The sequence below is a fragment of the Podarcis liolepis genome, assembly GCF_965112155.1.
Source record: "Podarcis liolepis genome assembly, chromosome: 15".
Taxonomy (NCBI): Eukaryota; Metazoa; Chordata; class Lepidosauria; order Squamata; family Lacertidae; genus Podarcis; species Podarcis liolepis.
In genome coordinates this window covers 9,633,652-9,656,405 of record NC_139566.1, presented here as the reverse complement: position 1 = coordinate 9,656,405, position 22,754 = coordinate 9,633,652, and the positions used below count along the sequence as shown (strand labels likewise).

At 51.6% G+C, this 22,754-nt stretch overlaps 1 protein-coding gene across 34 annotated transcripts in view; it reads right to left on the bottom strand.

Moving 5' to 3' along the window:
* Positions 1-388: 388 nt before the first annotated feature.
* UBAP2L (ubiquitin associated protein 2 like) overlaps positions 389-22,754 on the bottom strand; it is a 49,068-nt gene continuing 26,702 nt past the window's right edge. For 7 of the 34 annotated variants that reach the window (XM_083476994.1, XM_083476978.1, XM_083476984.1 and 4 more), the window contains 14 exons: positions 21,649-21,821; positions 20,158-20,347; positions 19,499-19,553; positions 18,573-18,750; positions 17,961-18,033; positions 14,711-14,906; positions 11,873-11,961; positions 11,522-11,575; positions 10,804-10,885; positions 9,202-9,419; positions 8,997-9,102; positions 5,731-5,798; positions 3,581-3,778; positions 389-1,138 (listed from right to left, as the gene is read on the bottom strand). In XM_083476994.1, coding sequence (XP_083333120.1) covers positions 1,043-1,138; positions 3,581-3,778; positions 5,731-5,798; positions 8,997-9,102; positions 9,202-9,419; positions 10,804-10,885; positions 11,522-11,575; positions 11,873-11,961; positions 14,711-14,906; positions 17,961-18,033; positions 18,573-18,750; positions 19,499-19,553; positions 20,158-20,347; positions 21,649-21,821 — 1,776 coding nt within the window. In that variant the 3' untranslated portion in view covers positions 389-1,042. Of the gene's footprint in view, positions 1,139-3,209; positions 3,246-3,580; positions 3,782-5,730; positions 5,799-8,996; positions 9,103-9,201; positions 9,420-10,803; positions 10,886-11,521; positions 11,576-11,872; positions 11,962-14,710; positions 14,907-17,960; positions 18,034-18,569; positions 18,751-19,498; positions 19,554-20,157; positions 20,348-21,648; positions 21,822-22,754 lie in introns of all 34 variants that reach the window. The other 27 variants (XM_083476973.1, XM_083476998.1, XM_083476991.1 and 24 more) reach the window with 11 other exon arrangements.

The following is a 22,754-nucleotide window of genomic DNA, read 5'->3' as shown; positions in this document are numbered from 1 at the left end:
TTTAAAATGCATCTCTGGGTTATTTGTGGGGCCTGCCTGGTGCTTTTACATGAGTAGAATGTGTGCTTTTATTCAAAATGCATCTCTGGGTTATTTGTGGGGCATAGGAATTCATTCATATTCTTTTCCAAAATCTAGTCCGGCCCCCAAGAAGGTTTGAGGGACAGTGGACCAGCCCCCTGCTGAAAAAGTTTGCTGACCCCTGCTATTGTGGGTTGGGGAGAAACAGACAAACACAGCAGTCTTGGGGAGATGGCTTCAGTGTGGAGAATGAAACAGGCTTGTGGGGGGGGGCTGGGGCTGCCTGGCAGGTACCCTCTAAGTGTGCGCGCGCACACACACACACAGTCAAACTATGGATGGAAAACGCAAGGCCCAGAGAACAGAGTGGGGTTTTCGTTTTTATATACAAGACACATTTATCCATTAAATTTAGAACACAGTACAAAAAAAACACTTCAACTAATTAATCTTACAATGCGGTTCATATCAATTACTGATCTTATTCCTAATAATAAAGGGGGGCATTGTAGGAGGAGTGGGGAGAGAGAGAGAAAGAGAGAGAGAGAGAGAGAGAGAGAGAGAGAAAGAGAGAGAGGATTCCAGATGTTGACTCCTTTGGATCCGTCAGGCGGTACTTCTTTTTTTTTCTTCCTTCCTTTTTCTGGGCGGGTGGGTGGGGAGGGGCGGGAAGAGTAAAGGAGTAGAAAAACGAAACAAAAGAAAAGGCCCCTACGGCTGAACAGCTCGTAATCTGAATGAATGCAGAGAAAGAGAGAGAGAGAGAAAGGAAAGAAAAAAGATACAAATTCTATATTACATACAATGGGGAGGGGGGGGAGAAGGTGGCTGGAGGGCCGGGGGGGGGAGGATGCTGAGCCCAGAGCCATGTTGGCCGGGGTCTGCCGGGGCTGTTGCAGGGCTGTGCTGAGGGCAGGGGAGCTCTTCTTTCCTTCTGGGGTCCTTCCTTCTTGGGTAGATTGCTGTCGTCCTTCCGTTTGTCTCTTGGTTGAAGTGTGTGGAGCCGCCTCTGAGCCTCCCCTCAATTGGCGCCCCAGTTGTAGCTGTTGTAGGCAGACTTGTTCGCCTGCGACTTCTGCGGGATGGAGGTGCCCTGGCTGCGCTGCCCAGTGCCGCTCTGTGAGGAAGAAAAGGGGGGGGGGGAAGGAAGAAGGTGAGCGAGGCTCGACTAGCAGCTAGCTCAGCTCCCCAGGCCTTATTTGGAGGCACGAAACAGGCTCCAGCAACCCATGAGCATGTGAAATGAGTAAGTCAGCTGAAGAAAAGAGGTTGCTTCTCTTGCCAGCAACATGAATGCTCTGTCTGCCTCTAGATCAGTGTTTCCCCAACTTGGGTTTCCAGCTCTTCTCAGACTACAATTCCCATCATCCCTGACCGCTGGCCTTGCTATCTAGGGACGATGGGATTTGTAGTTCAACAACATCTGGGGACCCACAGGTTGAGAAAGGCTGCTCTAGATCAACGTTCCCCCAACTTGGGTTTCCAGCTCTTCTCAGACTACAATTCCCATCATCCCTGACCGCTGGTCTTGCTAGCTAGGGATGATGGGAGTTGTAGTCCAAAAAAACAGCTGCAGACCCACCTTTGGAAAACACTGACCTAAACGCTGGACTGCAGCTCCCACCAGCCAGCAAAGGCAAATAAGTCAGGGATGATGGGAGTTGTAGTCCAGCGACATCTGGAGGACGCCACAAGTTTCTCGCAGCCCGGCTCCGGAGCAAGGCCAGGAAGGGCTTGGGTTTTTTTGGATAGGGCTTTTGTTAGTTCACCAGCCAGAGCCAAGCGCAGCACAGGGTGGGTGTGGAGAGATGCACAAGATGGCAAGTTTTGGGTGGGGGTTGAAGCCAAGCATACTCCAGGAGACATACATGGGGATGACCTATGTACGCAAGTACAAATCTGCACCCGAGGACTGCCAATTCAGGGTTTGGAAAGAACCTTCTGCTGCCACTGCTGCCAAACAAGGGGATGTCAGAAACCTTTGCCAATTCCATGGCAAGTGGCAACTTATCAGTAGATCTTCCCTCCCTCTACTTTAGAGGGAAGAGCCTGGACTGTGCCACCAATGGCCAAGGGCCATAGCAAACTGCCACAAACGCTCCCTGTGATGTCCCAAATCCTACTGTGCCGTTGGGTAGACTAGGAAAGCAAGGTACTCCAATTCTAGTTGCAAAATCTGACGTGGAGTTTTACGACCTGGCGGGGCAGGACACCAGCAGCTGCTATTAGTTATCAAAGCATAGCCAATAGTTTGGACAGCTCTGCCTGCTGAGCGTAATGGCACCTGCAGCATATCTCTGTGCTTGACCATTCAGATCTGAGGTGGGAGACCTAAGCTAGACAACTTTTAATTTTATTTTATTCATCGAGCCGACTTGGATCCCGGTATTCTGTGGTGGGGAATCCACACTGCACACGACACAATTTGGTAGAGGGAGCAAGTGCTTCTTAATACAGCGCACGGTTAAAGCTCATCACCAGGGATAGCCAACGTGGTGCCCTTTAAATGCTGAAGGACTGCAATTCCCACCAGCATCCCAGAACAACGTTCAGGGATGATGGGAGCTGCCAATCAGTGTCATCCAGAGGGAACTCAGTTGGCCAGCCTCATTCCTGGCGGAAAGAGCTGTTTGATGGTCGAACAGCTTGGAATTTTTGTTGGAGGTTTCTAAGCAGAGGTTGCTTGGCCATCTGCCTGGAATTCCTGTGGCTGTAGGGGGCTGGACTAGATGACCCTTGGAGTCCCTTCAAACTCTCCGATTCTGCTCATGACGTCCTGCCTCACTTCCAACACGTCCTGCCTTTGCTCCGTTCTCCCTAGAGAGCCTGTGCAAGGCTGGTTCACCATCGACCAGCCCCAGGACAGAGGGAGGAGCAGGGAAAGAAGATTTCTACAGCATGTGGGTCCGTCGCTCTGTGCGTGTTGTGTGTGTATGGTTGTGTTTTTATGCCCGCATCTGTCTGGGGCAGAGCTGGGGGAACTGGCAGCCTTTCCCAGGTTCTGCTGGACTCCCAGGAACCTCCGGTCAACAGGCAGGGAGGAACGATGGGAGGCTGGAGTCCGGCACAAACATGGGAGGAATGCAAGCTTCCCTCCAGCTCCCTAGCCTACGGCAAAGACTGACCACAGCCACCAGGGCGCAGCAGGATGGGCCCAAGCGATCACCCCCTTCCAAGAGGTTCGTTACCTGGTCTTCCTGCTGGCGTTGGAAGTACAAAATCGACTGTTTTGGGAAGGTGGAGGCAGGCCCAGGATATGGAAAATACAAGGAGACGTTATGACAGCCCCCCTGGACCCAAGTGTGCGAGGACGAGTCTGGGATGTGGCAGGAGGGGAGAAGTGGAGCGGGTAACGAACCAGCAGCTGGGGCGATCAAGACACCTGCTAGAAAAGTATCCCAGGGCCTTCCCTACTGCGTGTGCATGAGGTGTGTTGTTTTACGTCTCTGTGCAATGAGGGGGATGGAGATGGAGATGGAGGAGGAGAAGGAGGAGGAGGGACCTGGAGACAGGTGGTGGTTGCCCAAAGGAGGGAAGGTGTATTGAGACCCGCCCTTACCTGCCCGTCCTGCTGCAGGTGGTGGTGCAAGATCTGGGAGTGCGGCTGCTGATGAGGCGTCAGGATGTGCATGAACGGGGCCGGCGGATATGCTGCGGCGGTGGCAGGGTTGATGGGGCCACCACTGCCCAGCGCCGACGGCAGGTTGAAGGAGGCCGTGGGGGTTCCGGTGTGGAATCCTTGCTTCTCAAACGACTGCTGCTGGGTACACATACACACAGAGGGGCATTTAGGGACAGGAATTCTACCACAAGCGTCTCCTATGTCCATAGCTGTCAACTTACAGATTTGAAAATACAGTGGTGTCTCGCAAGACAAAAAGAATCTGTTCTGTGATTCTCTTCGTCTAGCAGTTTTTTCGTCTTGCGAAGCAAGCCCATTGACGGATTAGCGGATTAGCGCTATTAGCGGCTTATCTGCTGATCGGATCAGCTGATAAGCGGCTTAGCGGCTTCGAAAAGGGGGGGGGGACCAGCAGGAACTCGCAAGGCATTTTCGTCTTGCGAAGCAAGCCCATAGGAAATTCGTTTTGCGAAGCACCTCCAAAACGGAAAACCCTTTTGTCTAGCAGGTTTTCCGTCTTGCGAGGCATTCGTCTTGCGGGGCACCACTGTAAGGGGCCAGCAGCCTCGAAAATAAGGGATCAGCAGCCAAAATAAGGGATTTTGCTGTTGTGAAGAGTTACATACATTGGTAGGATTGACAGATGCTGTCAACCCGGCATGAGGCGGTTGCGGCGCCGCCGCAGCTGCTGAAGCGCCGCCCTTCTGCGTCCCTCCCCATCCCCTACTCTTCCTCCTCCCTCAGGCCGCCTCCTCAGCTGCCACCACCGCTGACGCCTCCGGGCTCGCGGGCGGCGTGGGCAAGAGTCTCTCTCCCTCCCCCTGGGCGGGGAAGGGCCGATGGAACTCCTCGCACCAGGACGATGGCACCAGCGCGCGCTCTCTCTCTCACGGCAGAGGACCCTGAGCCACTGCTTCCCTCCTGAGCCGGGCGAGCAGGAAACCCGGGAAATTTAAGGGACATCATCAATAAGGGACAGCAGCGGCACACGGCGCTGGGATAAGGGACTTTCCCGCCAAATAAGGGACGGTTGACAGCTATGCCTATGTCGCTGGCAGGGAACCTGCGTCGCCACCCCACACCCCGGTTCCTGATGTTGCTGGGCTCCCATCAGTCCCTGCAACAGTCACAGAGCGGCTCAACCGTCAGGGATTATGAGTGCCAGGAGTGCAGCAATATCTGCAATGCACTCCACATGGGGCTGCCCTTGAAAGTGACTCAGAAACAGCCCGAAATGCAGCTATCAGATTGCCCACTGGGGCTCCATTCAGATCACACACAAGCCCTCTTTGAAAACAGGTTGCCAGTTCATTTCTGGGCCCAATTCTAGGTTAAACGTTAGGTTTAACGCTTAAACGTTAAGCGTTTAAAGCCCTAAACCACTCAGACCCCAAATATCTGAAAGACCAGATCCTTCCCTACAGACCCTCTAGATGGGACCTGCTCGGTAGTTTTGCCTCCCTCAGTAGGCTCAGGGAGGGGCTGGCCAAGGAGTGGGCCTCCTCTGTGGCAGCCCCAAAATTGTGGAACCCCCTCCGCACAGAGAAGCGCCTGGAACCTTCGTTATACAGCTTCTGGCGAATGCTGAAGATTCATTTCTTTACCCGTGGGCCTTTGACTCCCAAGATGTATACAGGCAACCCCTGATTTGTGTGGGGTTTGCGTTCTGGGTCACGGCGTGTTTGCGTGAAATCATGTGCAATTGAAACACCTCGTTCTGCCCCGTTCTGCTCTTTTAATGATGTCTTTCTTGATGTTTCTGGGCCACTTCTGGGTTCGGTGCTATGTGCATGTTCACAATCATGCACAAAATAATACAATCACAAAAAGCAGGGAGGGGGTCCTGAAAAATACAGGCAACCCGTTTTAGGAACGACCTAAAACGAGTTGCCTGTATTTTTCAGGACCCTCCCCCGTTTTTTGCGATTGTATTATTTTTGTTTCTCAGCAGGGGAAGGGGAGATTTTGGTGGGGAAACCGGGGCAGTTCCTTTGCTCCTACACTCCAACTGGATTACTGCAAGGCAGCCAAGCACCCAAACCTCACACAGCACACTCAGGAGCCACCTCCCACATTGAAGCACCAACCTGCGTTTTGGAGTAAACAGAACCAGAGATGTCTGGCACTCCTGTGTTACTGGATGTTACTGACACACCTGGAAAAGGGGGGGAAACAAAGCGGCGTTAGCAGTTAGCTTGGTCGGTCGCATGCAAAGCCCAAACTCCTCCCCTCCTGGCTCCCCTAGCTCCTTCCCAGAGCGATTTGAGGGCGAGAACAGCCTCCTAGCCATATCATGATGTTGCAAAGGCTGGCTTTGGTGTACATGTGCACACATCAGCTTGGATGCAGTGGAGAGATGCAAGAAGCAAAAGAAGCAAGAAGCAAGAGGGAGGCACTGTGGGAGAGTGGCTCCCACGTCCGAGAAACTGGTCAGTTGTCTTCCCCGGAAGGAGCAGGTTCACAATATGGCAGTGCTGCTCTGTCATTGGAATGCACAGGTAGTCTCGGTGGCCAGATGCTCATTTTACCATACTGATGCAGACAGAGTTCCTTGGAGCATTAAAGGTAAAAGGACCCCTGACCATTAGGTCCAGTCGCAGATGATTTTGGGGTTGCAGCGCTCATCTTGCTTTATTGGCCGAGGGAGCCGGCGTACAGCTTCCGGGTCATGTGGCCAGCATGACTAAGCCGCTTCTGGCGAACCAGAGCAGTGCAATGAAATGCCGTTTACCTTCCCGCCAGAGCGGTACCTGTTTATCTACTTGCACTTTGACGCGCTTTCGAACTGCTAGGTGGGCAGGAGCAGGGACCGAGCAACGGGAGCTCACCCTATCGCAGGGATTCGAACCGCCGACCTTCTGATCAGCAAGTCCTAGGCTCTGTGGTTTAACCCACAGCGCCACCTCAGAGCGTTAGGCCCTACCTAATTCCATGTCTGTGTCTGCCTTCCTGATTTAAGCGGTGCAGGGTCTGTATCTGGGAGCAAAACCAGGGTGGGAGTTCCCAGCTACCCCAACCGCAGCCTTTGGAAGCCTTGCAAGTTGCTGCAGGAGAGGGACTGTGAGCAACACAATGGAAAGGGTGTTTCTGGGACCAAGGGGAGACTGCGAATCTCCCTTGTTATTTTTGCTGTTGCCATGAGGTCTAATGCTAACATAATCTTGTTCCAGTTATAGTAATGAAGTGCTGGGGTTTTTTTTGTATGCTTCTAAGGGAGCTGGGCATGTTTAGCCTGGAGAAGAGGAGGTTAAGGGGTGATATGATAGCCATGTTCAAATATATAAAAGGATGTCACATAGAGGAGGGAGAAAGGTTGTTTTCTGCTGCTCCAGAGAAGCGGGCACGGAGCAATGGATCCAAACTACAAGAAAGAAGATTCCACCTAAACATTAGGAAGAACTTCCTGACAGTAAGAGCTGTTCGACAGTGGAATTTGCTGCCAAGGAGTGTGGTGGAGTCTCCTACTTTGGAGGTCTTTAAGCAGAGGCTTGACAACCATATGTCAGGAGTGCTCTGATGGTGTTTCCTGCTTGGCAGGGGGTTGGACTCGATGGCCCTTGTGGTCTCTTCCAACCCTATGATTCTATATTTGCCGCTATGATGCTGTTATGAAATGGCTCTTGCAGTGGTTGATTTTGAGACGTGCTCCTGTTTTCTTTGCTGTTAAAGCTAATTGAGCACTATTCTTTTGGCGGGAAAGAGGCATGCAAATGAAACTAAAAATGAACGAATCTGATGGAATCTGTGGAGAAACGTGGAGCCATCAAGAGGACCAACGCAATGGAGCTATTTTTGAGGAGTCAAAGCAGGCATAGGTAAACTCCAGCCCTCCTGATGTTTAGAACTACAATTCCCATCATCCCTAGCTAACAGGACCAGTGGTCAGGGATGATGGGAATTGTAGTCCCAGAGTTTGCCTATGCCCGAGTCAAAGGATGGCCGTAGCATTTTATAACAGACTCTAATATTATAATATATTACAACAGACTTCATATATTATAACAGACCCTAATATTATGAGCATGCAAAGCTGCCTTAAGTCAGACCACGGGGTCTATCCAGCCCCAGATGATTTTGGTCCTCCAGAAGGCAACTCTCAGGAGCAAAAAAGGCTGGTGCTATTCTAGGCTGCATCAACAGACATCTAGTGTCCTGGATCAGGAGAAGTAATAGTCCAACTCTATTCAGGCCACACCTGGAGTCCAGCTCCGGGCAACAGAATTTAATAAAGATGTTGGCAAGCTGCAATGTGGGCAGAGGAGGGTGACCATGATGATCAAGGGTCTGGAAACCAAGCCTTGTGAGGAATGGTTGAAGGAGCTGGGTATGTTTAGCCTGGAAAAGAGAAGCTGTGATAGCCATCTTCAAATATCTTCTGGGCTGTCCCATGGAAGATGGAGCAAGCTTGGTTTCTCCTGCTCTGGAGAGCAGGACTCGAACCAATGGCTTCAAGTTACAAAGAAAGGAGATTCCGGATAAACAGCAGGAAGAACTTTCTGACAGTGAGAGCTGTTTGACAGCGGAATGGTCTTCCTCAGAAGGTGGTGGGTTCTCCTTCCTTGGAGGTTTTTAAGCAGAGGTTGGATGGCCACCTGTCATGGTCGCTTTAGTTGAGATTCCCGCATTGCTGATGACCCTGGTCCCACCCAGCTCTATAATCCTATGATCCATACCCACTTGGCATCACCAGCTGGTGTCCTGCAACACCTGGAAGTAACCATGTTGGCTTTTGGCTCTATTTTTAAAAATGAACCGCTCAGTTATATTTAAAAAAATACCTATACAGTGGTACCTCGGGTTACATACGCTTCAGGTTACATACGCTTCAGGTTACAGACTCTGCTAACCCAGAAATAGTACCTTGGGTTAAGAACTTTGCTTCAGGACGAGAACAGAAATCGTGCGGCGGCAGCAGGAGGCCCTATTAGCTAAAGTGGTGCTTCAGGTTAAGAACAGTTTCAGGTTAAGAACAGACCTCCGGAACGAATTAAGTTCTTAACCCGAGGTACCACTGTATACCGCTTACAACTGTACCCCAAAACCACATGTGAAAGTTAAAAGCCAGAAATCACGGTAACTCTTGCTGAAAGATGTTGGCTTGCATACTAAGCCTGGCGGAACCCAAGTTTCCAGCAGGCATTTAAAAGGTTGCAATGGAAGGGCCTGCTTGCAGAATTTCTAGTGGCAGGGGGTTCTGCAGGACTGGGCTGAAGGCACCAAAGGTTTGGCCCCTTGCCCACCGCCCAGTGAGCCTCGCCAAGGCAGGGAACCGCGGCGAACGATGCCCCTTGCAGACGATCTCACGCCCTCCCTCAAGGCTGCTTCAACTCTTGTGGCCGCCCCACCTACTCACCGGTGCTGTATCCATGGGAGCCGTAGCCGCTGGGCTGCTGGAAGGGGGTGGCCGAGGCGTTCATGCTGACGTTGACGCTGTGCTGCTTGGAAGAAGTGGGAGCCACCTGGGGAAAGCAAAGGGCTGGGGAGTGAGCAGGGTGGGAGGAAGCAGCCGGGTCTGGCTCCACCCCAGCCCCACAGCTCCACAGCAGGCCGGCACTCACGGGGAACACAGCTGGCCCGTACTGGAAGGTGCTGGGCAGCCCCGGGACTCCGGTGTAGTAGGGCAGGCTGGTGTAGCTGTAGCCGGGAGGCAGGGCCGGGTTCAGGAAGGTCTGCTGGGTGGTGTGGTGCGTCTGGGTCTGGTTCTGCTGAGGCTGGGCCAGGGTGGTGGCCGGCGCGGGGGAAGAGGCGTCACCGCGGCCAAACTTCGTAAGGTCACCTGGGCGGGGGGAGGGCAGAGTGAGAATAAATAATAATAACAACAATAATTTATTATTTATACCCTGCCCATCTGGCTGGGCTTCCCCAGCCACTCTGGGCAGCTTCCAACAAAATATTAAAATACAGTAATGCATCAAACATTAAAAGCTTCCCTAAACAGGGCTGCCTTCAGATGTCTTCTAAAAGTCTGGTAGTTGTTTTCCTCCTTGACATCTGGTGGGAGGGCGTTCCACAGGGAGGGCGCCACTACCAAGAAGGCCCTCTGCCTGGTTCCCTATAACTTGGCTTCTCGCAGCGGGGGAACCGCCAGAAGGCCCTCGGCGCTGGACCTCAGTGTCCAGGCTGAACGATGGGGGTGGAGACGCTCCTTCAGATATACTGGACCAAGGCCGTTTAGGGCTTTCAAGGTCAGCACCAACACTTTGAATTGTGCTCGGAAACGTACTGGGAGCCAGTGTAGCTCTTTCAAGACTGGTGTTATATGGTCTCAGCGTAGGGTCCCAATGGCAAAAGTGTGTATCTAGTTTGCCACCACCCTTCTGCAGGAACGTAGGGAGATTACGGCACATTACTGATAGGATACAGCTGCCTCTGTGTGTTGTCCACCACCTTGCTCCATTTTCTGTGCAAATGATGTTTGTAAATACTTAGAATAATACCCTGTATTTTTCAACAAAAAAGATGTTTTTATACTACAAAAAAAAACCTTTATTCCAAAATTGGGGGTCGTCTTCTACACAGATAGTGAATGCACAGGGGTCCTTCAAATGTCTGGGTGTTTGGCTTGGGTGGGCCAGAGCGTGGTGTTCAGCAGGGTGATTGGGGGTCTTGGTTTGCCCCCAACAAAGCTCAATGGCTTTGAGGGCCACTGCCCCCCAAAAGGCTGAACAACTTTTCACAGCTGCTGATTGTTCGGATTTTCACTTCTAAAGTTATGGCAACCCTAAAATATTGATTTCCTAATTTTGGGTTCAAAAAAATAGGGGTTGTCTTATACACAGAAAAATATGGTAAGTGGCAATCCACTCCCACACAAAACAAAAACCCACCCAAAGGACCTAGCTTGGTGCCAGCAAGTTAGCATTCTAGCAGGTATCTTCCTATATAAAGAAGAATGTAAGATGTCGTCATGCTTTGCAGTTCGCGTCGCTCCCTTCCCCATTCCCTTTCCCTTCATGTGTCTTGTCTTTTAGATTGCAAGCCTCAGGAAAGGAACGGCATTGTCCCTTGGAGAGCCTCTTTGACTGATGGATAGGATATGAATACTGGAAATAAGTAAGTTAGTTGAACAGAAACCTACAGAATTAGTCTGATTAGGACAACAACTGAACTGCCCTTCCCAGGTGGCTCAAATCCAACTCCCTTCCCCAACCGTCTCCTACCAGAGTAAGGATTGCTGCTCAAGCTGGCGTCTCTTCCAGTAAGCGGGGTGGTCTGTGTGGGGAACGGGATGCTGTAGTAGTCCTGGAAGAGAGGCAGGAGGAGAAGCTAAGGATGTTCATCTCAACTGGGGAGGAGGAGGAGGAGGAGGGAACTGGCCTCCAGGGACCAGAAAGCAACCCCAGCACACATTTGAAACACATGACTTCCCCCAAAGAATCCTAAGAAATGTCGTCTGCTAAGGATGCTGGAGGCTGAAATTACAGCCCCCAGGATTCCTTGGGGGGAGCCTTGTGCTTTAAATGGGCACAGCGGGGATCTGCCCCAAGTAAAAAGGTTGGTGTCTTTGTGAAAAACAAGAGCTATATCTGAAGGGGATGGAGAAGAAGGAGAAGACCAAAAGCAGTACCTTTGTTCAAAAACTGGGCTTGTTTATTAGTTACTGGCAAAGTACCACTCCCAGGTGTCACATAGCGTTTAGCGGATATTACGGGGTGGCATACAAATGTCATTGTCAAAGAAAATTTATTTTCAGTTTATTTCAGGTTTTGCATTTAAGATTATTCCAGTCTGCTCCGTTATGAAAGTGTTACAAACATTGCAAGAGAAGAACAAAGGAGCCCTGCTACACAATGCAGAGCAGCAGGAGGCGGAATGTTTTCTAAGTAGCAATGATGATGTTATTTTAGGAGGGCAGAGGGAGGGCTGAATTTAACTCACCAAGGGGAATCTCGTCTGAAGCATCTGTAGGTCGTCGTAGCCATAAACCTGCGGCTGCAAGAGAAGCAGCAGGTTAGGGAGAGGCCCGTGTCTCTCACAAGGGACGTTCATTTTTGTATTGTATTGGTTTGTTTGGATTCGCTTCCCATAAACCAGGATTATTTCAAAGGTCTTGGGTTGTTGTTTTTTTGTCGGAGTCAGATGTTGCAACACAAGCAGGCTGGAGGCTGCTTTGACTGCATCTGGTACCGACTCCAGGTTGATTTCCCATGCTCTGTCCCTCCTGCCATGCTATGGTCAAGAGCCAGGCAAGATCTACTGGCATGGAACTGTAAAACGGCCCCTACTCACCGGGTAGGCGTGCAGCAGCCCTGGAGCCATGATGTACGGGTTCGGCAGCAATGGCGGCACACCTGGAGGCAGGTTGGGTGGAGCCTTCCCTATGGGGAGAAAGCAGAGTTAACTACAGACATCCCAGGACCACTGCCCCCTCCTCTACCACGAGAAGCAGTGAGACTTACAATTATGAGAGAGCGAGCATGCACAAACCAAAATTTAAAAAGTGTGTGACTGGCAATGTTAGATACGGAAGAGTAAGGATCAAGCTCATAGCTGAGTGGAAAGAAACAAGCTTCTGTGTGCGGAAGATGGCAAGTCCAAAGCCTGCTGTCCCTAGATGTTATTGGACTCCAGCTCCCATCAACCTCAGCCGGTATGGATAATGGGAGATGTAGTGCAGTAACATCTGGCCACAAGTATTCCACGCCTGTCTTAGACACATGTCCCAACCAATCAGGGACCAAGTAAGTGCACTTGCAGAGGTGCAAAGCAGGGATGGGGACCCTGCGGCCCTCCAGATGTTGCTGGACTCCAGCTCCCATCAACCCCAACCAACAGTATGGGATGATGGGAGTTGTGGTTTGGAAATACCTGGAGGGCAGAAAGTTCCCCATCCCTGGCTTAGGGGTATAGGAAGCTGACTTCGGCCAGTTATATAATAAAATAAGAATAAGAATAAGAATAAGAATAAGAATAATAAAAAATTTATTTATACCCCGCCCATCTGGCTGGGCTTCCCTAGCCACTCTGGGCGGCATCAACCAAATATTAGAATACAGTAATGCATCAAACATTAAAAGCTTCCCTAAACAGGGCTGCCTTCAGATGTCTTCTAAAAGTCTGGTAGTTGTTTTTCTCTTTGACATCTGGTGGGAGGGCGTTCCACAGGACGGGTGCCACTACCGAGAAGGCCCTTTGCCTGGTTCCCTGTAATTTGGCTTCTCGCAGTGAGGGAACCACCAGAAGGCCCTCGGCGCTGGACCTCAAGTGTCCGGGCAGAACGATGGGGGTGGAGACGCTCCTTCAGATATACTGGACTGAGGCTTTTGGTATATTCAGCTCAGTATTGTTAGCATTGGACTTCCTTCAATAGTAGAGGAAAGGACTACATGACTTTGGAGGTCTATACCAACTCTGTGATCCTACAGTCTATGCCAGGGGCACCTCCAAGCATTGCTGGACCCAGCTCCCCTCAGCCACAGTCATTGTGACCGATGCCCAGGGGTGATGGGACCTGCAAGTACAGCAGCAACCTTATCCAGTCCTGCTCTAAACTAAACTAGTCACTAGTCACAGGGACTAGACATAGCTGAAAAGGAGGGATTGGAGGGAGAACGCAATGAAGGCGCACCCATGCTTCAGAACGTGTGGCACAGAGAGTGCTCACAGTGTTCTCCCCACTTCTTGCTTTATTACAGGGCTGGGGCAAAACTGTGACACCCCTCCCGCCGAGGTTGTTGGACTACAACACCCACCAGCCCCACATAGGAGGCCAATGGTCAACGGCTCATAGGAACTGTAGTGCAGCAACATCTGGACTCTTATAAGGGGGCAGGAAATGCGAGAACCAACAACCATATAAGCACAGCTCTGCTGGCACTTTCCATTGTTAAAATCCCCCCTTTATATGTGTACCTCCTCTATGAGAGGTCCAGAGGGTGGAAATATGAGAACGGGCCTTTTCTGCTGTGGCTCCCCATTTGTGGAATGTTCTCCCCTGAGTAAAGGTAAAGGGACCCCTGACCATTAGGTTCAGTCGTGGCCAACTCTGGGGTTGCGGCGCTCATCTCGCTTTATTGGCCGAGGGAGCCAGCGTACAGCTTCCGGGTCAGGTGGCCAGCATGACTAAGCTGCTTCTGGCAAACCAGAGCAGCGCACGGAAACGCCATTTACCTTCCTGCCTGAGTGGTACCTATTTATCTACTTGCACTGCGTGCTTTCGAACTGCTAGGTTGGCAGGAGCAGGGACCGAGCAACGGAAGCTCACCCCGTCGCAGGGATTCGAACCACCGACCTTTTGATCAGCAAGTCCTAGGCTCTGTGGTTTAACCCACAGCACCACCCACGTCCCCTCTCCCCAGGGAGGCTCACCTAAACACCTTGGTTACGTATCTTTTGGCGCCAGGTGAAAACATTTCTCTTCAACCAGGCTGATTATTATTCTACAGCTTTTCAAAAAGTGTGTGTGATTTGTTATCGTTTTATTATGTACAGCTGTACCTTGGTTTTCGAATGCCTTGTGATTCAAACGTTTTGGCTCCTGAACGCCACAAACCTGGAAGTGACTGTTCTGGTCTGCGAAAATTTTTTGGAAGCCAAACATCTGCCGCGGCTTCCGATTGAGTGCAGGAAGCTCCTGCAGCCAATCAGAAGTCACACCTTGGTTTTCGAACATTTTTGGAATTCAAACGGACTTCCGGAACGGATTCAGTTTGAGAACCGAGGTACAACTGTATTCTCATTCTATACTTTTCTGCTGTAAACAGCATTGGGCTCTTTGGATTAAGGGCGGTGTACTCGTTTTATAAATAATAGTAATATTATATGAATGACGGTCATGTCAGCTCCGGCAAACACACACACACTCTCTCTCTCTCTGCTCAAAGCAGACAAGAGAGGCTTAAGGGAGCTCAAAGCTCACCATTTGGCTAGCTGCTAAAGAGATTGCGTTTGCCTTGCCTTACAGAGACACTGTCCAAAGAGGGAAGAGCAGAAATGTATATATGAATCAACAGCCGCAGGAACAGAATGTAAAGCAATGTTTAAAAAAGGAGCACCCCAGCTCTCTGCTTTCTCATGCACACACGTGCATTTTAGCCGCCGGCCAGGCCTAGAGCCTTGAGGAAGCACCTGACGTCGTGGCAACAGAGCTGCGGGTCGTGGCCGTCACCGTGGAGTTGCCGCTGAGGCTCAGGCCCAGGCTGCTGACGCTACTCAGGCTCGAGGAGGCGCTGACCACGGGAGGCGCAGCCGAGACGGTGCTGGAGGAGGTGGAGAAAGTGCTTGCGGAAGAATGGAGCCCGGCGTCGCTCTCCACACTGGTGTGCTGCAAAAAAACCAGGAGGGGAAGCAGGGGAAGGAAGTCAGGATCTGCAAGACGGGGACTGATGCGTCCGTGCTGAAAAGTCGCATGGCGCAGCAGCAAGGTGCATGTCAGAGCACTGCAGTTCAGCCAGCCACGGGTTCGAGGCTGGATGCATCTGGTTGCGGCTCAGGGGTTTGCTTTCGCACGCTCAGCGCCCTCCTGGATAGCTACGGGGCAAGCTAGGCAGGATGTTGGGGGGCATGCACTTTGCAGGCCTCAAACTTAGATGGGAAGCCAAACACAACAGAGACAAAGAGATTTACAACCGTACAGATCTACAAACACCAGCAGACAACCTTGCATCTTCAGCTGTTCCTGCTCCTGGCATAGCCAAGTCAGGGATGACGGGATCTGAAACTCACCAGTATCTGGAGGGTCACAGGTTCCCCATCCCTGGTTTTAAGTTCCACTACATATATTTCTGGGGGCCAAAGAGCAATTGGGGAATAAACCACTAATCTTCCCCAAGCAGCTCTGTCTGCCACATGACAACTTCCTGGCCTACGGCCTAGGACCCTCGTACCTACGGGACCGCCTCTCCCGGTATGCCCCACGGAGAGCCTCAGTCCATAAACAGCAACACCCTAGTGGTCCCAGGCCCTAAGGAAGTCAGATTAGCCTCAACCAGAGCCAGGGCCTTTTCAACACTGGCTCCGGCCTGGTGGAACGCGCTGCCTCATGAGACCAGGGCCCTGCGGGATCTGACAGAGTTGTTCCGCCTGGCCTTTGGCTTAGAATCAATTTGATTTCCTCCCCCTCTTTCTTTTTTCTTTTCCTTTCTCCTCCTGCGATGAGGCTACCTTTTAATATTTTAATGTTTCAATATTTTAATGTTGTATTTTATTTTTGTTTTTAAGTTGTATTCATTCAACTTGTTTTCATTATTGCTTGTTAGCCACCCTGAGCCCGGCCTTGGCTGGGGAGGGCGGGGTATAAATAAAAAATTATTATTATTATTACTTTCCTGAGGTTTATCTAGCATCATTATTTAGCCTCAGTCATATGCTGAAGCCACACCTTTTTACCCTAGCTCAGAATCACATTTTGTGACCCACTTAGAAACTGTCAAGTTACCTGATGACTTCTGTGTATGGTTGGTTGGTTTTCCTTTGCCTTAAAGGGTATTGTTCTGTTGTAATCTACACTGGCACATAATATAACCAACAACAAAATAAGAAGAGTCCGGCAGGATCAGGCCTAGACCCATCTAGTCCAGCATCCTGTTCTCAGAGTGGCCAAGTGGCCAAGCAATTGCGCCGATGGGAGGCCCACTCCGCTCACACACGGTTCCCAGGAACTGGTATTCAGAGACATGATGCCTCTGTCGATGGGAGGCACAACAACTTCCTCTTGGAAATCAGAGAGGGATTCTAGTGTTTCCCAACCACTGTTCCGCGGCACACTAGTGTGCCGCGAGATGTTGCCTGGTGTGCCGCGGGGAAAATTAAAAAATTTGAAAGATTTTTTTTTAAAAGTCAAATTTTCGATTGGGGCGCCGTCACTAGATGACCCCTGGGGTTCCCTCCCTCCCTCCCGCTCTGCGCCTCCCCCCTCCTCCTCCGGGGAGGCCCTTCCTGGCTCTCAGCCAAGGCTTGGCGGCTGCCACTCACTCACTCGCTCGCCCACCCGTCCCTCCATCCCTGCACCCGGCCTCTCCCCCTCTGTCCCCGGCACGGGGGCTGCCGGGATCCATAGTCTCCTCGCCCTTGGGCTCCGCGCCCGCGCGGGGTGCACGAACTATGTTTCCCAGCGTGGCCTGGCGGGCCGGGCGTTTTGTTTGAAGCGCTCTTCTCCCGGCCATGGAATGAGCACAGCGGCTCTTCCGCGCAGACCCCGCGCAGCCTGCCTGCGCCCCCGCGGAGATCGGGGGGCAGGATGGAGCCCGGGGATCCCCGCGGAGGCGGAGCGGCGGCGGCTGCCCCCCAGGTAGGGCTGCGTCGGGTTTTTTTAATTTTTGCAATGCTGCATCCGCGCCGGAGGGGACGCATCGGACCGCGGGGAGACCCCTTGGCGGGCGTGCAAGGCAATGCCTGCGTGCAGGCGTTGCATGGAGTGCAGTGCAATGCAATGGCAACGCGGCGCCCTGCATGCATGCATGCAACTTCCACCGGCGCTCCGGAGTTGGCAGGTGAGGGGGGTCCCCAGTGGGCGGCAGAGAGAGCCGGGAGGGCGAAGGGGAGCCGGGGGGGAGCAGCGCTGCTCCCCGAGCCGAGCCCAGGGGGAAACTTCGGCGTCGTTGCGCCAGGTGTTGGAAGCGGAGGCTGGCGGGGGCCCCTCACCTGCAAAACCTGGTCGCCTCTCATATATTTCGTGCATTGCATTCATCGCCCGCTTTCTCTTCCAAGGAGCTCCCGGGGGCGCGCGTGGTTCTCCCCGTGTTATCCTCGCAACAACAGCCCTGCGAGGTGGATCAGGCGAGTGGCCCAAGGGAGCACCCAGGGATTGTCCTGGCCAGGTGGGGTGATTTGAACCCTGCTCTCTGCCCGGTCTTCGTCCTCATTTAGCCCCCACATGTGCATGACTGTGCATGACTGAGGTTTTCCCCCCTCCTCTTGGCTATGGTGTGAGTCTGTGCTGTTAATTAATGGGGTTCTGCCTTCGGAGAAGATGAGCCAGCCCTCAAGGAGGTGATTATGTAATTTGCTAGCAATTCATGTCCCTCCCGGCGTGACGCTGCGCGCTGATGTCACGGGGCTGTAATGGTGGTGTGCCTCGAGATTTTTTTCATGAAACAAGTGTGCCTTTGCCCAAAAAAGGTTGGGAAACACTGTTCTAGTATAACCTCACGTTAATTTCAACCAACGGAGCTCTCCTATGTGCATAAATGCGCTCTTGCCCTTAAAGAGGGAGCAGCCAAAGCAGAAGCAATACCATGCGTGTGAACCAGACAAGGGTACCTGGAAAACAGATTGCTGTTGGGTCTTGGGAAGACAGACACGAACTGGCACTCCAAGCCCGCTAATAGGCACCTCCGGCACCAAAACCTGACTCTCCCCTCTCATTCCCTCTACTCACCAAGAGAGTTGAAGTTGACGTGCGGCCAGCAGAGGTTGACGAGGAGAGGCTGTTCTGAGGGGTGGGTAACGTGCTGTGGGGAGAGAGGGAAGGGAACGCTGGTCAACCCACAGCCAAATGGCTGGCAATGCCCTGTGCCTGGCCTTTTCCATTTAACTTGACCTTTACAGAGGCTTTGGCGCAATTCCATTGGTTCCCCCCTCCTTTTTTAAAAAAAAATAAATTTATTACATTTATATGCTGCCCTTCATCCAAAGATCTGGGGGCAGTTTACTTCATTTCCGTAGCTGTTTTAAAAACAGCTTGTTTTTAAATCAAATCGACAGAAAAATGGAATAAAACTGAACACACGACAGGCAATGCAGTGGTTGTTTTCTTAGGCGCAAAATACAGATCCTCAACTTTACTGCAAAAGGAGGTTGCTAGCCCTCATGACAGCTTGAGAAAGCTGGGCCCAAGGTCTATCAAATTCCAGGGGTGGGGAACAGAAGACATTCATCTCCTCACCCCCTACCCCGACATCTGCCATGGCACCAGGTGACTCAACTTCAAAGGAAAGCACACCATTGGGGGGCAGGATTGGGGTCAGTTTTGAGGCCCCCCTGCTGCTACCTGCTGTGTTGCGTGGTGGCCGTGCTGGGGAGCTCCTCCGTGTGGTTCAGGCTACTGAGCACCGAAGAGTGCTGGGTGGCCGTGGTGAGCAAGGATGCGGCGGACACAGTGTCGTTGAGAGGGGTCGTGATGCTGGGGGCAGAGGGGGAGTCCGATTTCACAGCGGGGCCTGCAGAACCTAGATAGGGGGCAGGTTTGAAATAAGGAGAGGAACGCAGAGTTAAGGGGCAGATCGCCCAAGCAAGACTTCTTCCCGCACTTCCCCTTGCAAAATTTGAAGCAGCATAGAAAGCAACATTAAAAGGGCAAAAAACCAAGATACAATACACAATGACTGTTTTCTAATTTATGACAATTTAGAATTTTAATGGGTTTTTATGTAATGCTTGATACTTCCAGCTGATGAAGGTGAATACATCGAAACAGGGCCCTCTCCTGGTTTCTGATCCATAACTGACTTCTGCTCAGTGATTGAAACTAAGACCTTCAGGTCGAATCTGACTATGAACTAACATGAACGTATCTCTACTTATAAACTCTGATCTCTAATTCTGTAACGAATTATTGTGTTATACATATCCTTATGAGTTTGAGTTTGTAATCCTTATCAGAATACATACTTGGGAATGGATTAGTTTTTGTTACAATTGAGTGTTGATTTGCGAGCAGGGACTACTCCCACTACTGAAACTTATATTGGCCAGCGTTCTTGGCGTGCTTTTTTCAAGATACAATACACGTCAAGTCCAGCCCAGCGCCCTGTTCTCAAAGGCGCCAACCAGATGTCTGCTAGGGGGCGCCTGCAAGCGGAAGCAGAGTGTGCCGCAGGATGGCCAACACTGCTTGCTGCACAAATTCTTTGCGAGCTCAGCTCATTTCTCTCTCTCCCCCCCCCCCAACCGCAGGCATGCTGGGGAGGCACTGACCTTCGGCTGTCTGCGTGGTCTGCAGCTGCGTGGGCGGCACCGAGCTGAAGCCGTTCTGAGAAGAGAAAGAGAGAGGGAAAGAGAAGTCAGCTGCCGTTGATACAGAAACACACGTTAGGTGCACAGATCAAGCATCGCCCCAACCCCAGCCAAGTACCCTGCTCTCAAACACCTCCCTATTTTAAAAGACTCGGATCCGTTCAATGTTTCTAGTAGCGATGCTCATCATAGACAGCGGTCAAGCTATGAATTACTTGATGCTTTGAATGTGAGACCCAAAGGCATCCACTTATTCCCCATATTCTTTCTAGGCCAGGGGTGGGGAAGCTGCAGCCATCCAGATGTTGCTTGGACTACAACTCCCATCATCCTTGACTGTCAATCCTGATGGGAGTTGTAGCCCCAGCAACGTCTTCTTCCCCTGAAGAAGAGCCCTGATGGATCTAACCCCTTCCAGTCCAGCATCCTCTTGCCATCAGCCAGATGCCTCTGAGAAGACAGAAAATGGGAGATTTTCATGTTCTGTGAAGGTTTTATCCTAATCCAAAAGAGACCACCTCTGGTGACAGAGTTTTCCACAGGCTGCCATGCTGATCATCATCGCGGTTGTGTTGTTAATAAGGCCCCATCTTAACAGAGCACTCGGGGACAAAGCTTACCTTGGCCTGGGTCAAGTCTTTTTGGGGCGAGGAGGAAATGGAGTTTGGGTACCGCCGGGTCTGAGTGGATCTCTGCTCGTACAGTGGTCCCTGAGCGCTGTTCTGGGAGGTATATGTTGCTGTAGGCATGGTGCCGCTCTGGTAACCCGGCTCCTGGCTCTTATTGGACGAAATCGTGGACAGAGACTCGCTGCAGGTGAAGAAGGGTCAGGAGATTTCAGCACGCAAACTGCCAATGGGCTCCTGCCAGTGGCTTGCAAGAGGCGGCTTCCACCAACTAAGCCTCCTAGAGCATGGGTCGGCAAACAAAGACCCAGGGCCCGGATCCAGCCCTATTACCTTCTTGATCCAGCCTGCGGACGGTCTGGGAGTCGCCGCATGGATCGGTGTGGGGATTCTGATCATTCAGGCTGCGCCATTCCCCTCCCACACGCAACCGCCACGGCGACTCCTCCCTCCCTCCTCCTGGCTTCTCCCCGCCCTGCCTAGAGGAGGAAGAGGGCTGGGCTTTGTTGAGCTGTTGGCTGAGTGCCATTTTAAGCAGCCCCTCCTGAGCCAGCCCTTTCGCGCTGCTCATCGTCCCTCCGGTCCTGCCGCTTGCAAGGCACAGGTAAGTAGCCACTGGGGCTTGTCTGGTGCTGTGGAGAAGGGAGGGGGGGAGTCGGTGGGGGGATTTCCCCCCTTTCAAAATATAGTCTGGCCGCCCACAAGGTCTGAGGGACAGTGGAAAAACCTGTCGAAAAAGGTTGCTGACCCCTGTACCAGAGCAAAACATACACAAGGAGGCTTACTTTGGTCAGAATCGAGTCCACACTTCCAGAGTTAACACTAAACACATCGCTCCTGGAAAAAGAGCCACCATAGATGCTAGAGGGCCATGAAAATTTGTGTCCTGGGTTTTTTAGATTTATCTACCCATGTATTAGGGACGCGGGTGGCGCTGTGGTCTAAACTACTGAGCCTAGGGCTTGCCGATCAGAAGGTTGGCGGTTCGAATCCCCGCAATGGGGTGAGCTCCCGTTGCTTGGCCCTGCTCCTGCCCACCTAAGCAGTTCAAAAGCACGTCAAAGTGCAAGTAGATAAATAGGTACCACTCCGGCAGGAAGGTAAACAGAGTTTCCGTGCGCTGCTCTGGTTCGCCAGAAATGGCTTAGTCATGCTGGCCACATGACCCGGAAGCTGTCCACAGACAAACACCAGCTCCACTGGCCTACAGAGCAAGATGAGCGTGCAACCCCCAAGTTGTCCGCGACTGGACTTTACCTTTACCTTTCACCCATGTACTATCTGAAACCAAAGGGGCTCATTGGTTGCCGAATGTGAAATTTACGAGCACTATTTTCATCTCTCTTACCCCACTAAAGGGGTCTTTTTGCAGCCCAACCTAGAGACGCCACTGAGGGTTGTGCCTGGGACCTTCTGCTTGCCAAGCTGTCTCCCACTTAAGCTAAGACCCTTCCCCCAAATACAAGGTCAACAGGCTCGCCTCACCTTGCAGTACTCGTGTACAGGCTGCTTGGAGGCTGGCTGACGGAGGCGCTTGTCGCGGGGGCAGGCTCGTACTCCGAGAGGACAGGCTCCGAACCGAACTGCAACGCCCCGAACTGCAAGTTGAGCCCCGAGATATCCGCAGAGCCGGGCATCTCCACTGCCAGAGCGGGAATCTGAGGAAGGAGAGGTGGTCTGATGAGCTGCCGACATGCAACCTGAAAGTGGCGTTCCCGCTCTCAAACTGGCAAACCCTGAAGAGCGGAGGCTGCCAAGGCTTTCCACTTCCTTCTGTGGCAGAGGGTGTGCCTGGGTTTCAACGTCGCCTTTAGAGGCTCAGGGTTGTTGCATTTTTAAAATTACCACCATCATCATTTAATTGCTAAAAGTGTGCCACGCTTCCAAGCTGCAACAACAAAAAACTAGTTTTAAAAGTAACAGGGTGTACAAAGAACTAAAAGCAACGAACGGCTGTATTATCAGCGTTCTACTTAGTAGTACAGTATATCAAGAAACACCCCCCCCCCCCGTTTTCCCATGGATATATTAGGGTTTTGATTCAATTGCATCCTCCTAATCTAATCATATTGAGCCGCTGTGAGATATACGGGGATAGGGTGATATACAAATTTAATCAATAAAATAACAAATAATCTAATGATTTTCACCACTGCCCATTTTTCTCATTCCTTTCTAAGATGGCAGATGGTGCATTTCCCCCACCCCCGTCAGACGCGAGGTCTTGAACAACAGAATCAAGGAGCTAGAAGGGACCCCAACCCCCTGCAATGTAGGAAGATTAAGAAACTTTAGAGTCTCATGCAGATGCTGGGGGTTGAATCAGAGACCTTGTGCACCCAAAGCAGCTGCTCTACAACTGAGATTCCACCCTTGCCCAGTACAATATCTTTGAGTCATCATCATCATAATTATCATTTATTTATACCCAACCCATCTGGCTGGGTTTCCCCAGCCACTCTGGGCGGCTCCCAACAGAATATTAAAAACACAATGAAACATCAAACATTAAAAACGAAACAGGGCTGCCTTCAGATGTCTTCTAAGATAGTTGCTTATCTCCTTGACATCTGATGGGAGGACGTTCCATG